This window comes from Ambystoma mexicanum, chromosome 11 (genome assembly GCF_040938575.1).
Source record: "Ambystoma mexicanum isolate Mex_15411 chromosome 11, UKY_AmexF1_1, whole genome shotgun sequence".
In the NCBI taxonomy this organism is placed as follows: domain Eukaryota; kingdom Metazoa; phylum Chordata; class Amphibia; order Caudata; family Ambystomatidae; genus Ambystoma; species Ambystoma mexicanum.
The window spans coordinates 838628701-838641312 of record NC_090934.1 but is presented as its reverse complement, the minus strand read 5'-3'; the positions used below and the strand labels follow the sequence as shown (position 1 = coordinate 838641312).

The following is a 12612-nucleotide window of genomic DNA, read 5'->3' as shown; positions in this document are numbered from 1 at the left end:
CCTGTTACAAAGGCAATTTACCTGGGAGAAAAGTGGCTAATTCACCAATTCATTGAGCTCCTTATACATTCATGCATTTCATGGTTAGAATACACTTTGTTGTGCCCTAATTTGCTTATTAAACTCAATAAGTATATAGTTACAAACACAGACCCACAAAGAAGACTTCATTCCAGTGGAATTCCACAGAAGCTCTTTCCAGCATAACCCAAAAGGACCCCTTATCCTCTAGCAAGAAGCTTTTTGACTTTTCAATAAACTCGAGCATTTTGGGGAAGTTTAGGAATGGGCCAGTCTAGTTGTCTAAAATGGGGCAGTTACATTTTTGTTGCACCTGCAGTGTTCGCTGTTGGTATGACTGGAGCTGAGAAAGCACCCGCTCGCTGCGATGCATCGCAATAAATAGGCTTGATGTGTCTGTACACGTGAAATGACATATAGCGGCAATATTTTTATCCAGTGATAGAAATGTACTCGCGACTTATTTCAGTCCACATGGTACATCAAAGGACTAATCTGTCATTTTCCCTTTGTCTCAAGACTGAGGCAAATTATCTGAAATTACATCTAGTGCTTTTTCGAATATCAGTTTTCTAATTGCTTGAAGAAACAGCCCAATTGTCTATTGGAGAGTCTGGGACGCCCGAGGAAAGAAGAAATGTTAAAGTCGGGCTTTACATAAGATCCCAGCTATGTCATGATTGTAAAGTACAGTAGGTAAGTCAGTCAGAAAAGTCTTGTACCAGCGACTGTTGCAGTGGCTCAGCCATTCTGCACATCTAGTGTCACGCGGCTTCACCTACACACCTGAAAACCGAAGTAAGAGGGGAGGTGAGTGAACTTCTTACTAGCCGTATCAATCGTCAGACACTATCTCCCAATTTGTCTGTTTCGTGTTTGATCAATTATCTCAATTGATTTCATTCTATCGTGGTTATAGTGTATGATGATTCCTTTGGTATTTTAACAGAATTTGTATTTACACAATTCTGAGGCAAAAGCCTATTTCCTATACTGAAAAAAAAACATGAGTACCCTTAAGGCACATATACGTATAAATGTCCTCATTTGGGACGGGGTAGTACGTTCTGCTCCCCCGGCTCCCACCAACAGACCGTAAGACAACCTGCCAAAAGTGTTTTTTTTTGGCTGTAGCATAGTCCTATGAGTGGGTGGGGATGGGGATCAAAATTCAAAAGGTTATAAGAATACATGCAGCTGTGACTGCATGCCTTGGGAAAGTGCAGCTGCTATAATTTTCTGGAAGCTGCGATCATTCCGAATTCGATTAAAATAATTTAGCTTTGAATCCAGAAACTTTTAATTGAAGGAAAAAAAAACGTGTTTGTGGTCGCAATTTGGGGATACCTTCGTTTGTGGGATGGCAACTAAAGACGAGAGCAGATATTTTCAGACTGATGATCAAATGTAAAACTGTACCTCATCTTCTCCTTGGCTTCTTCAAAACTCTCCGAAACGAAGTAGACATCCTGGAAGGTTGTGATGATGCATTCCTGATTGCAGGTGATGTGAGGATCAAATGGTTTCACTTTGGCAAGACCGCAGACTGCATGCTGTGGCAGGCAAAGAAAATAAGATTGATCATCAGTGGGATATCCGCTTTGGTGAACAGCACATTTGCAAACAGGAGCAATTAATCAAGTCGAATCATGACACCAGAAGGTAAACTGCAGCAACATTTGATATGGCAAGGCCAAGTTAAATATTGTAGTACATATATAAAATTGTAGATGGGTAACTACCATCTCGAGTAGTCTCTGATGGCACTGGGAAAATCAGCAGGGTAGATCTCTGTTGTTTATAGTTACACACCTTTAATTTTATTTTGTGTATGTACCACCCATGCCCCCTTTCACGCCCACGCTGTTGTTTCTATCAATTGGCAGTCCAGTGGATAAAGAAGGAGGTATGGGGGAACCATAGACAATTTTAATAGAGAGAAAGAGAAACACTGTACCTGGCATCCGGCTACCTCCCTGCCCCTCACCGCCCAAGGCGGTACCCCACCAAACCGAAAGAATGCCTGGTGGCCTGCCGCACCCTACCACAACCCCAACTTTACATCCCAGTCATCCTCCTGCCACTCACAGCAGTTTCCTGCTTGATAGCACTGAAGCTGTGGGTCTGCCTTTGATGGGGAGCAAGTGGCTGTTTCTTCCCATCTTTAAAATAAGCTACACATCTAATTCACAATAACTCACAGTCTGAACCACATGCATGGCCCTCAGGCATTTCATATCAGCATCTCATGAATAGTGTCTCCATCCTACGGATTCTTAACCAAAACCTGGGCAACCCTTCTAGAAAATTGGTGAAGTCAAGTCAATTGATAAGACAAAGCCACGTAGCAAGGTGATTTATTTATCTTCATTTCAACCATCCATTGGTTGGGAAGATATCTGTTGCCAGTAGTACACATATGCCACACCATGAGATTCTCCAAATACGAATCCAGGGCAGAATTCTTATAACTACAATCACTGGTACCCATTTTCAGGAATCCTTCTGGCCTAGAATTGCTGCAAATAGATAGCTCTGACAGTGGGACTCACATAGGAGAGCAATAATAACTAAGTTGACACTTTCACAAACAAGCAGATTTTAATTATTGTACATATCATCTGTGGCCCTTAATAGAGTAGCAGTATCATGCTACACAATACACTTCTCCCTTCTTAGGATGATCAACCCTTTGCTGCCAGTAAACCCATTTCAATTAGTGGTTCAGGCTATGCTATGTCCACATATGTATGGGGGGTAATGCAATCTTTTTGGGGGCACTCAGTTGCTTTGCTACACCTCAAATTGGCCTTTCAATCAATCGCTCAGATTGTGGTTGATTTTAGAAAGTTCAACCATATCTCGCACATCCTAGAAAAATGAACCTGGCTGTCATTTGAGGAAAGTATCCATTTTAAAATGGATTGCGATACCTATAGAGCCATGGTAAGAAACTCCAGCCGGCAGCCGGTCGGCACAAAGCAAGACAATTTCTCAGTTTTACACCCCTAAATTTAAAAAGTCCCACACTCGCAATCAAGCATTCTCTCTGGTTGTTCCTCTATTCTGGAACTCTTTTCCTGCTCAACTCCCGGTTGATCCTTCATAGTTTGCATGTCACCATAAATTATATACATTTTTTATTGCTAAATGGTATTTGGTGATTAGGACTATGACTACTCCAGCGTGCTTAATCTGCGTGATCTGTGGCTAAATCCTGAAACGATAACTATAAATAGCAAACGCTCTGTGAAGCATGCAGCCAAGCGAGTCATGTGCGATCAACTGAAAAATTCATGCCTATCGTTGAAATCAGGGGCTTACTTCTTGGCTGCAAAAATGAATTTGGTTTCGAGGGGTATCGTGATTTTATCTCCCCGGCCTATGCACAAGCACCTTATATGGAATTCAGGACACATACTGTGAAGCCTGCTAAATTCACTGGCAACTGAAAGAATACTAATTCTGATATTTGCCCACTGTGTGGCATTGATGTGGAAACTATTTTGTACTTCTTGATTTTTTGCGATTCCCTTAAAGATTTGAGGGTGTTGTATTTGCTTCCGCTGTTCAAGAAGGTCGGAGTACGTAGAGCTGCAGAAGCATTACTGTTATCTCAGCTGACCACTGATCGAAATATTGCCTACTTTGTTGCTAAGTTTATCTATCGAGCTTGGGCCGAAAGGAAGCACTTCATTGAACTCTCACCCAATGCCAATTGACGGATGCATTCCTTTTCACGATGCACCTAATTCTGGATTATATTTATACCCATACCGCGATTATAGAATTTGATGTTTTTGAGTGATTTTAATTGTAATCCTATATTGGCTGTGTTGTTATTTGTTGTGTGCTAAAGACTTTTCAGTCGAATAAAGCTTTTATGAAATGAACTGACTACTCCAGGTGAGGCGAGGGGTCAGTATGCATGCCTTTATTGGGTTCATTTACTTCGGACGTTGGTCTCTTTTACTTAGGATGTTATCCTGCATTTTAGCTTGCATTTGTTTACACTTTTGTACAGTTAACATTTTGCATTTTAATTAGATGTTTGTAATGTACAGCACTCTGGGGCTAGATTTGTGCTACGCTAAATATTTACAATAAAACATATAAAGTGTGCTTGAGAAACGACAAAAGACTAATAGGCCCAGGTGATCTGGTTGACCCTGAGCATGTTCAGGAGTTGCTGGTTAAGGCAATGGAATCATAGTTGAGTCACTAGCTAGATAAGCACTGTACAGCACACTGGAGCGATCTAAGAATGAGTGGGGGATGTAAACCTTACGGAAGGATAGACCCCAGATGTAGTGGAACGTTGAAAAACGGCACCATGTAGGCCACCTCCTAAAATTGCTACTGCACAAGCAATATTATGAATGTAGGCACATTCCCACAGTGAAGGCCCAGCCCTCACATGAAACTGCATAGAAGTGGTATTGACTTTTGTGCCCTCCTTGAAATCCACAGAAGATTGACAACCCAGGCCTCAGACAGCAGCCAGGAAACACCATGAACCCACAACGCCAACCTGCACTTTAACCATGCCCCTCCCCACTGCTCAACAGCATCACGTCACAACTTCCAACATGATGGAACAAAAAGAACCTTGACGCCTTCAGAATAAGAGCAGGTAAGTTGCAGAGAAGCAAGAGCAAACCGTATCAATGCTTTCTTTGACCAGTTAAGATTATCAACAAATGTTCGATGAATATGCTGGAACACATACAAAATATTTTGGAAGCAGGGCCTGATTGCTAGTGTATTATGACATCTGGAACCAACAATGGATGCAGATCAAGCAGACACAAGAAATGTCACACCTGGTTAGCAGATTGCAGTGGTTTATTAAATGCAAACTCTGCCATGTGCAACAGAGTGCTCCAATTATTCTTGAGTGTGTTTTATACCCAGTCGCGTTCATCCTCTCCATCTAACCATTACTTGATGGTGAACGCCATTCTGCACCAAAGTTTTATTTTTATTTATTTGTTTATAAGGCGCCAAAAGCCCGCAGGCATCGGGGCGCCACATAGAGACATTGACTTACACATAACATGTTGACTATAAGGTACAGGGCACGAGATGCTTGGTAAGCCAAGACACAGATGTGGACAAGTACTGCTGAGGGTTGTTTAGTTCATTTAAATAGGAAGGTTTTTAATTGCTTTCGGAATCTGAGGAGGTTGGGTTCCACTCTCAGGTTCAATGGCAGTTTATTCCATTGCTGAGCTGACCGGTTAGGGAAGGCTTTGCCCAGCCCATTTGCTTTCCTTTGAAGATTTGTTGTAATAAGCCCTTGAGTCTCAGATCTTAGAGTGCGGGTTGGAATGTAGCCCACGATCTTGGACTTTAGGTAAGCCGGAGCTTTACCATATAGGCACTTGTGAGTGAGTGTCATTGATTTGAAAATTACACAGTCTTCGACCTTAAGCCAATGTAATTCCTTTCGTTCTTCACTGATGTGGTCAGTTTTTGCTTTCTGCTCATTTATCCGAACAGCATGGTTCTGAATATGCTGGAATTTTGTCAGGCATTGTTTACTAGCCCCCAATAGTAGGGCATTGCCATAGTCCAGTTTAGACAGGATGGTCGCTCTGGCTATGGTAGCGCAGTTTGATTTGTTAAGAACAGGTCTGTTGGCTTTTAGCAGTCTTAAGTAGTAAGAGCAGTTTTTGCTGACGTAGGAGGCTTGAGCATCTGAGCTCAGGGAGGCTTCCAAAGTCATGCCCAAGGTTTTCACGCTAGTCACTACTTGGATGTGGGACTCTTTTTTTCATGAAGGATTCGTAGCTGGATGGTAGTTTAGCTCTGGCCTGTTTGGACCCGAATACTATCAACTCATTTTTTTCCCCGTTCAAACAAATCCACTTATGATCCATCCACTGTTCGATGATATTGTAGAGTTCATTTACCATTTTGTTGTCTTTCACGTGGTCCCCGTTCAGTTCCACTACCAGCTGAGTGTCATTAGCGTAGTTAGTTAAAAACACTTCACACATGAGGCGTAGATATAAGTTGAAGAGAAGTTGTGATAGACTAGCTCCCTGGGGGACACCACAGAAAATGGTGGACTCACTAGAGAATTTGCCACCCCAATGTACTCTGGAGATTCGGTGTGCTAAGAATGACGATAGCCAGCCTATAGCTTCCCCGGAGCAGTTGGCGAAATCAAACACAGCACTAAGGTCTAGCAGAATCAGCAGACCAATGTTGCCCCTATTGATGATACCTGATTGTTGGTGATGTAATATTTTGTTGGTCTCTACATATGCTTGCAGTTGCGCAGTTGCGACTTTGTCCATAACTTTTAGAATGAAATTACAATTTGTTATAGGTCTTAAATTCACTGGCTCTCGTTGGTCTAGGTTGGGCTTTTTGACCAGTGGGGTGATAGTCACCTTTTTTATATTCTTGGGAACCGTTTGGTCTCGGAGTGAGGTATTTACCATTCTTGCAAGTACAGGTGCAATATGTCGGCATTTTCGAGTATGATTTTAGGAGGAAGTATATTTTCTGCGCAGGATGAAGGCTTCATCAATGCCAGGGTGTTCAGCATGTCCGCCGTCATAATTTCTTGAAAATGAAATTTGTCTGGATGATCTGTTTTCTTTTTCATGTGTGGTTGTTGGTACTTGGTTTTATTTAGTTGGGCACTCGCTATTACTTCTCTTGCTTTAGTGATCTTATTACAGAAAGCGACTTGGGTGTTTTCACATTCTGCTTGGGACGGGACAAAGGCCGGAGTCAGCGACTCAGGCTTGTCGATAGATTTTAGTATCTCAAACAGTTTAGCTGGAGTATTGGAGGCTTTCTGAATTTGTGTATTAAAGTCGTTCTTTTTAACTTTACAAAGTTCCTTTTATAGGACCTCTCGAGTTCCTTCCAGATGTCCTTGTTGCTAGTGGTTGGTTTTTTCAACCATCTGGCTTCAAGCTGTCTTTTCCGTTTTTTGAGCCACTAAATCTGAGTTATAGCATTTCTGGTGGTTGGTGTTAGGTCTAACTTGTTTAGGGCGTAGGGGGGCTAATTGGTCAATGAGAGATGTGGTATGTTGTTCATATTTGGGTATGATTTTCTCACAAGTGTCATCCTCGCTAAGGTCTGCTCGGATGTTATTATCACAAGACACTATGTGTGTTCTTTCGATTTTCTTGAAATTTCTACATGTCATTTTCTTGGGTTCATTGGGAGTTTTCCTGAGAGGAGTGGGCAAGGTGGTTGTGTAGGATATTTTGTAATGGTCAACCCAGATATACGGAGTGGTCGTATAGTTGTTGGTGGCTAGATTATTCGTGATGATCCAGTCTAGCTGGTGACCATTGTCCATTGTGGCTTCAGAGTTTTTAACTTGAAAATGAAGATCGATTAGAGCCTTCTCTAGGTCTACTGCCTTTTTATCCTTGGGGTCACCCCACCAGCGATTAAGATCTCCTAGGACCAGTGTGGATGAGTTGCGACTTTTAAGTAGTTGAGCAGTCCAGTGAGATCCTCATTAAATTCTGACGCAAGAGATGGCGGTCTGTAGATGAGGACAAAGTTCACACAGTTTATGTCAGTAGGGCAATGTTTCAAATGAAGTGTTTTGCAGCCTTGGCATGTCAGTGGAGAAGGAAACATAAGTAGTGAATCTCACATTATCATTGCTACCCGACCCCCTTTTCCTGTGTCTCTATTAGTGTGATGTATAGTGCAGCCTGTAGGAAATGCAATGGTGCAGGTGGGACCAATCGGGTCTTGCAACAATGTTTCAGTGAGACACATGATATCAAGGTTCTCCTCCAGTATGAAATCATGTTCGTTTTGTGCATGTTGGTTTAAGGAGCTTGTGTTTAGCAAACATACCTTTAGATTTATGTTTGGTATGATTTCACTAGGGGTTGTAATACTCTTGTTTGTCTTACATTTATGTGCCTGTTTCTGGAAGGGTTCATATTTCAGGAGCGAGCAGTGTAGGGTATTGTGAGGATGTATCGTACCCCGTTCCATGACCAGCATTGCATGTTGATGGATTGCCTCCATACGTTGCATGTCGTGTAATTCAACCCAAATGTCACCCATGGCTTCAATTCCCATTCTTACCGTGTGCTGGGGTAGGGCTGGAGAAAAAGTAGCAGGGGTCTGGCCCGACACCGAGGGACCGCGAGGACTGGCACAAGACCGGCTTGTCACTCGAAGCGCCGGCGCTGAAGCGCCTGACGTTACGAGTTAAAGGGTGCCGATGCTTCTGAGACTTATAGTCCAGCAAAATCTTATTACTGCCTAGGTAGGCTGTGGCAAGTCCTTTGCTGCAATGAGTGTGGGACATGTAGTGGCAGTGCACCCTAACACTAGTAGCATGCAAGGTTCACCAGACTATAAAGCAGATCTCAAAACAAATACAATCGGGAGGCACGTGCTGCTTTATATTATCACAGCACGAGTCCCTAATCAGTTTCAAGTCAGAGAGAGTATGCAGTAGTCAACAATGGGTCAAGGTAGTTCACAGCGCGAGTCCTTGGTAACAGGGCGTAGTTACAAAACAACAGTCACTCAATAAGCCCTGAGCTGGCAAGAACCATCCACCTCAGACAACCCTTCTGAAATAAGTTTCCCAAAATATCAAAATACTGACAGAGCCTTGATAAGCAATATTTGCAAAAAATGCAAACAAAAGTGACAAAAATCCCCACAAAAAAGATTTGATCCAGCTCAATGACAATGGGGGAACCTTTTAATGGGGTAAAGTGGCCCCACGTGAAAAAAGTATCCACAGTAATCATTATTGCTATACAACCTCCGAACAAAGACAGCCTAACACAGTGTGGAAGTGACATTCAACGATTTCAACAAACCCACACATTGGTTGGTGGAAAGACTAATTCTGGATACCCAACAAAAAACATAGTGACATAGACATGTACATTAGCAGACCACTTCCTAATCCTATCTTAAAAGTTCTTTGGAACCCCATAGTTCACTGCAAGATTAACATACTCGAAGGTGGACTATCCCCATCTTTTAACACAAGAAGACAAAGTATCCTGCAAAGGGAAGCTAGACAATTTAGATAATACACTCTCTGGAGAGAAATAGAGACTCCAGATACCACAGTATCTAGATTTCCCTCTTCCTTTTCTGAAGGCGAAAGTCTATAAGCTTCACCTGCTCAAACAATCCCTGACTATTGGGAGTATGGGTGACTCAAGCCAACTCATCTGTTATTTTCTCTGCAATACCCTTCAGAACAGATTGTCATGCACCCTTTGTAACCAATGGGTTTCTGCTCACTGCTCTCTGGTTGAAACTGGTGATATAGAAGAGCACATCAACTGTGCTTTGTTCCAGACCAAACAACATTTCTTTAGCAGAATACTCTGCAACCAATGGCCAAACCTTTGGCAAAAGGCAGCCATTAGGCAGAATATACCCCCATGACGCATTAAATGTCATCACTAAAGGCATAGCCGAAAGCAAGCAGGGTGAGGCTGGTTCCCAACACAGGCCCAGCCTTCTTCCTGTCTGAACCAAACAAACGAGGCTTACATTTAAATTGGATCACATAGGAATCAAGAAATTCCTTGATTCTACCAGGTTCCACATCAAACTAATCATCAGAGAAATTAATTTAGAGGGCCTCAATGCATAGCTGAAATGGCACAGGATCTTTAAAATACGCATTTTTGCCTTTTATGATCTGCAGCTCCACTGCCAGACTATGAACTGCACATTTCAAATCTAGTCTCAAGTTTTTTTGGAATTGCACTCTGTCAGATTTGGGTTGAGCCAAAGACTCAAAATATTTCTTGACTTGACGATATAGACATTGAAGCGACTGCACCACTTCTTTTGGGAAATCAAAGTAATTGAAAGAGTCTCTCTGGTTGGGAACATGTTTCTACAGGGAAAAAGCGCCACACACAGAATAATGCTATATCATTCACGCCCCGCCGCCGGGGCGGACATGACCAGAGTGAAGCAAAGGCCTCAGCTTGGGCTGCGGGCTGTTAAATGCCATGTCCAGCCCAGCGGCGGTGAAAGTTATTCGCCCCCCGGGATTTGCGCTGCCGTCATCTGAAAAAGGGACCTAGTCCCTTTACTATTTTCATGGCTGTGTCCATTTCCTTATTTTTGTTGCTTATGCCAGGCGATGTGCTGAGCGCAAGCACATCTCCCTCGGAAAGAAAAGAAAGATGAAAAAATGGCCACCACCATGAAAATAAAAAAGGTACTACACCCCTTTTTGGAAAACGGCACCCATTGAAAACATGTTCAGAAATGGCCGCCGCCGTCATCTAAAAAGGGACCTAGTCCCTTTTCTATTTCAATAGTGGCGGCCAGACAAGGGGGCATCGGTGACCGGAGCCCCCGATGCTCCTCCTGCAGGTAAGTTAGTGGTTGGGGGAAGGGGAATTGGGTTTTTCAAACGTGGGAAAGCAACAAGGAGAGCCTCCCTGTTGCCTCCACACGTTACAAAAAAATTATAAAAAGAAAAAAAGCACCACCCGGAAAGTGCCTCGGGTGGCTGGGACAGCGGACAGTGATTGTGTAATCTCACCCGCTGTTCCAGCCACCTGATTGGCTGAGCACCCTTCCCTGGGTGCGAATAGCAGATATTCTGAGATGAGATAGTCAAGAACCAAGCAAGGAGTGCACATCAAAGGAAGGAATGTAAGGATGCTACCCTGTATTTTGAACTGCTCAATTTACCAAATAGGTGAGCTAAGGGTATCTCAAATAGCCATGCTTGTTTGTTTTCTACTTTTGGCAACATTACCCAAACTCTAGCCTAGAACATGTAGAAACGCCCTGACAAGCAGGTTGCAGAGATTTTCACTACTGTATTGCACATACCCATAGCTGTGCATTTTCAACAGGGTAATCTCGCAGCCCAACAACAAATGATCTTACTCCATAAACAGACCAACAATTGTTAAGTCATTATTAGAGCAGCAGGCCTCACTCCGGCAGCAGCCGGCAGTCTCTCTTGCTCCAGCATTAGCCCTATCTTGCTTGCCTTAACCCTCACTGTCCAACCCTCAAAATGTGCTAATTGTAATGTTAAAAATGACACATTTTCCTGCTTTACCCAGCAACGTGTTCATCCTTTGTAATGCATTTCAAAGGAATGTTCAAGTTGGACCAGCATTTCAAAGTAAGAGAGCACGCTTACTTTGAATTTTTATCTATACTCACTTTGGTCACTGGCTTTTGTTATTTTAGAAGTAATTACAACCAATGTAAAATTACAAATGTACTCAAAAAGGTAAACAAAACATGACAATTAAACGTAACTCAAAAACAAATTCCCACCCAACACCTTTCCTCGGTTGCCACATTCTCACAGAATACCATCAATTGGATTCAGTTCTTCTTGTCTGATAGGTCGACTAGGGTCTTCGCACCTTCGGCTGCAGATGACCCTGTCCCAATCCAATGTGGAGTACCCGAAGGTTCTTGTATTTCCCCCACGCTTTGCAACATCTTTACCAAGCTCCTCTTTGACCAACTTGACGAACTGGGTGTCACTTATACCAATTACGCGGACGACACCCAGGTCCTCATCACACTCACTGGGAGTTATGAGAAGGATACTGCAAAACTTAATGAAATCTACCGTGAAATTCAAGCATGTATGGCCACCCATAGCCTCTGCTTGAACGACGACAAGACGGAACTGCTCATAGTAGGATCCCAGGCCCGCCTTAACAAATTGGACCCTAGGTTCCAATCATTTACCATTGATGGCAATATTATAAAAGTCTCAAAAGAAGTCAAAACGTTGGGCGTGTATCTCGACTCCACATTATCGCTCAAAAAACAAATAAACGCCACCATTTCATCCACGGCCTACACTAATAAACTAATTAATGCCTGTAAGCCATTTCTCTCAACTACCAGCTGCCTCACACTATCTAGAGCATTGATACTGTCCAGACTAGACTACTGTAATACACTCTTCCTGAGCTCCACTAATCACAACTTGAACAGACTTCAGGTCTTACAGAATAATGCCTTTAGATGTGCCCTTAACCTTTCTTGCAAGGCCCACATCTCTACCATCAGCAAGGAAGCCCACTGGCTCCCTATCCAGGATAGAATCAAACTAAGATTGCTCGTAATTACTCACAAATGCCTCTCACTGACTGCCCCACGCTATCAATCTGACAAATTCTCCAGACACAGTTCATCCAGACCTACTAGCACATGCACTAACAGAACATCCCCAAATTCAATCTGAAAACAGCAGGTGGATCTAGTTTCCCTGTGCTGGCAGCGAAATGCTGGAACGCACTCCCCATGATAATCAGGTCCGAAGAACCATTCTGGGCATTCAGAGCTAAGATGAAAATGTGGCTTTCATCGCACTAAGAATACAATTCCTACACACATGTAATATACTTTGAACTGCAATATGCAACTGTGTCGCGGACCACATTGTAACCCGGTCCTCTTGCCATCCACTGTATTATCCTCCAATGTATTTCGCATTTGCAACCTTTCTGTAACTTCTGTTGCTCCTCAAGTCTAATACGCCCAGTTACCCTAGGGTTTGGCTGCGCTATACAAATAAACTAGCTAAACTAAACTAAACAATTTATAAAGGGTAAA

The 12612-nt window shown here is 42.9% G+C and overlaps 1 protein-coding gene across 1 annotated transcript in view; it reads right to left on the bottom strand.

Annotated features, from left to right (window-relative positions):
• The window catches only part of TPH1 (tryptophan hydroxylase 1), a 369780-nt gene that overhangs the window by 37190 nt on the left and 319978 nt on the right, over positions 1 to 12612 (bottom strand). The window contains exon 10 of the mRNA XM_069623792.1: positions 1441 to 1574. Coding sequence (XP_069479893.1) covers positions 1441 to 1574 — 134 coding nt within the window. The remainder of the gene's footprint in view (positions 1 to 1440; positions 1575 to 12612) is intronic.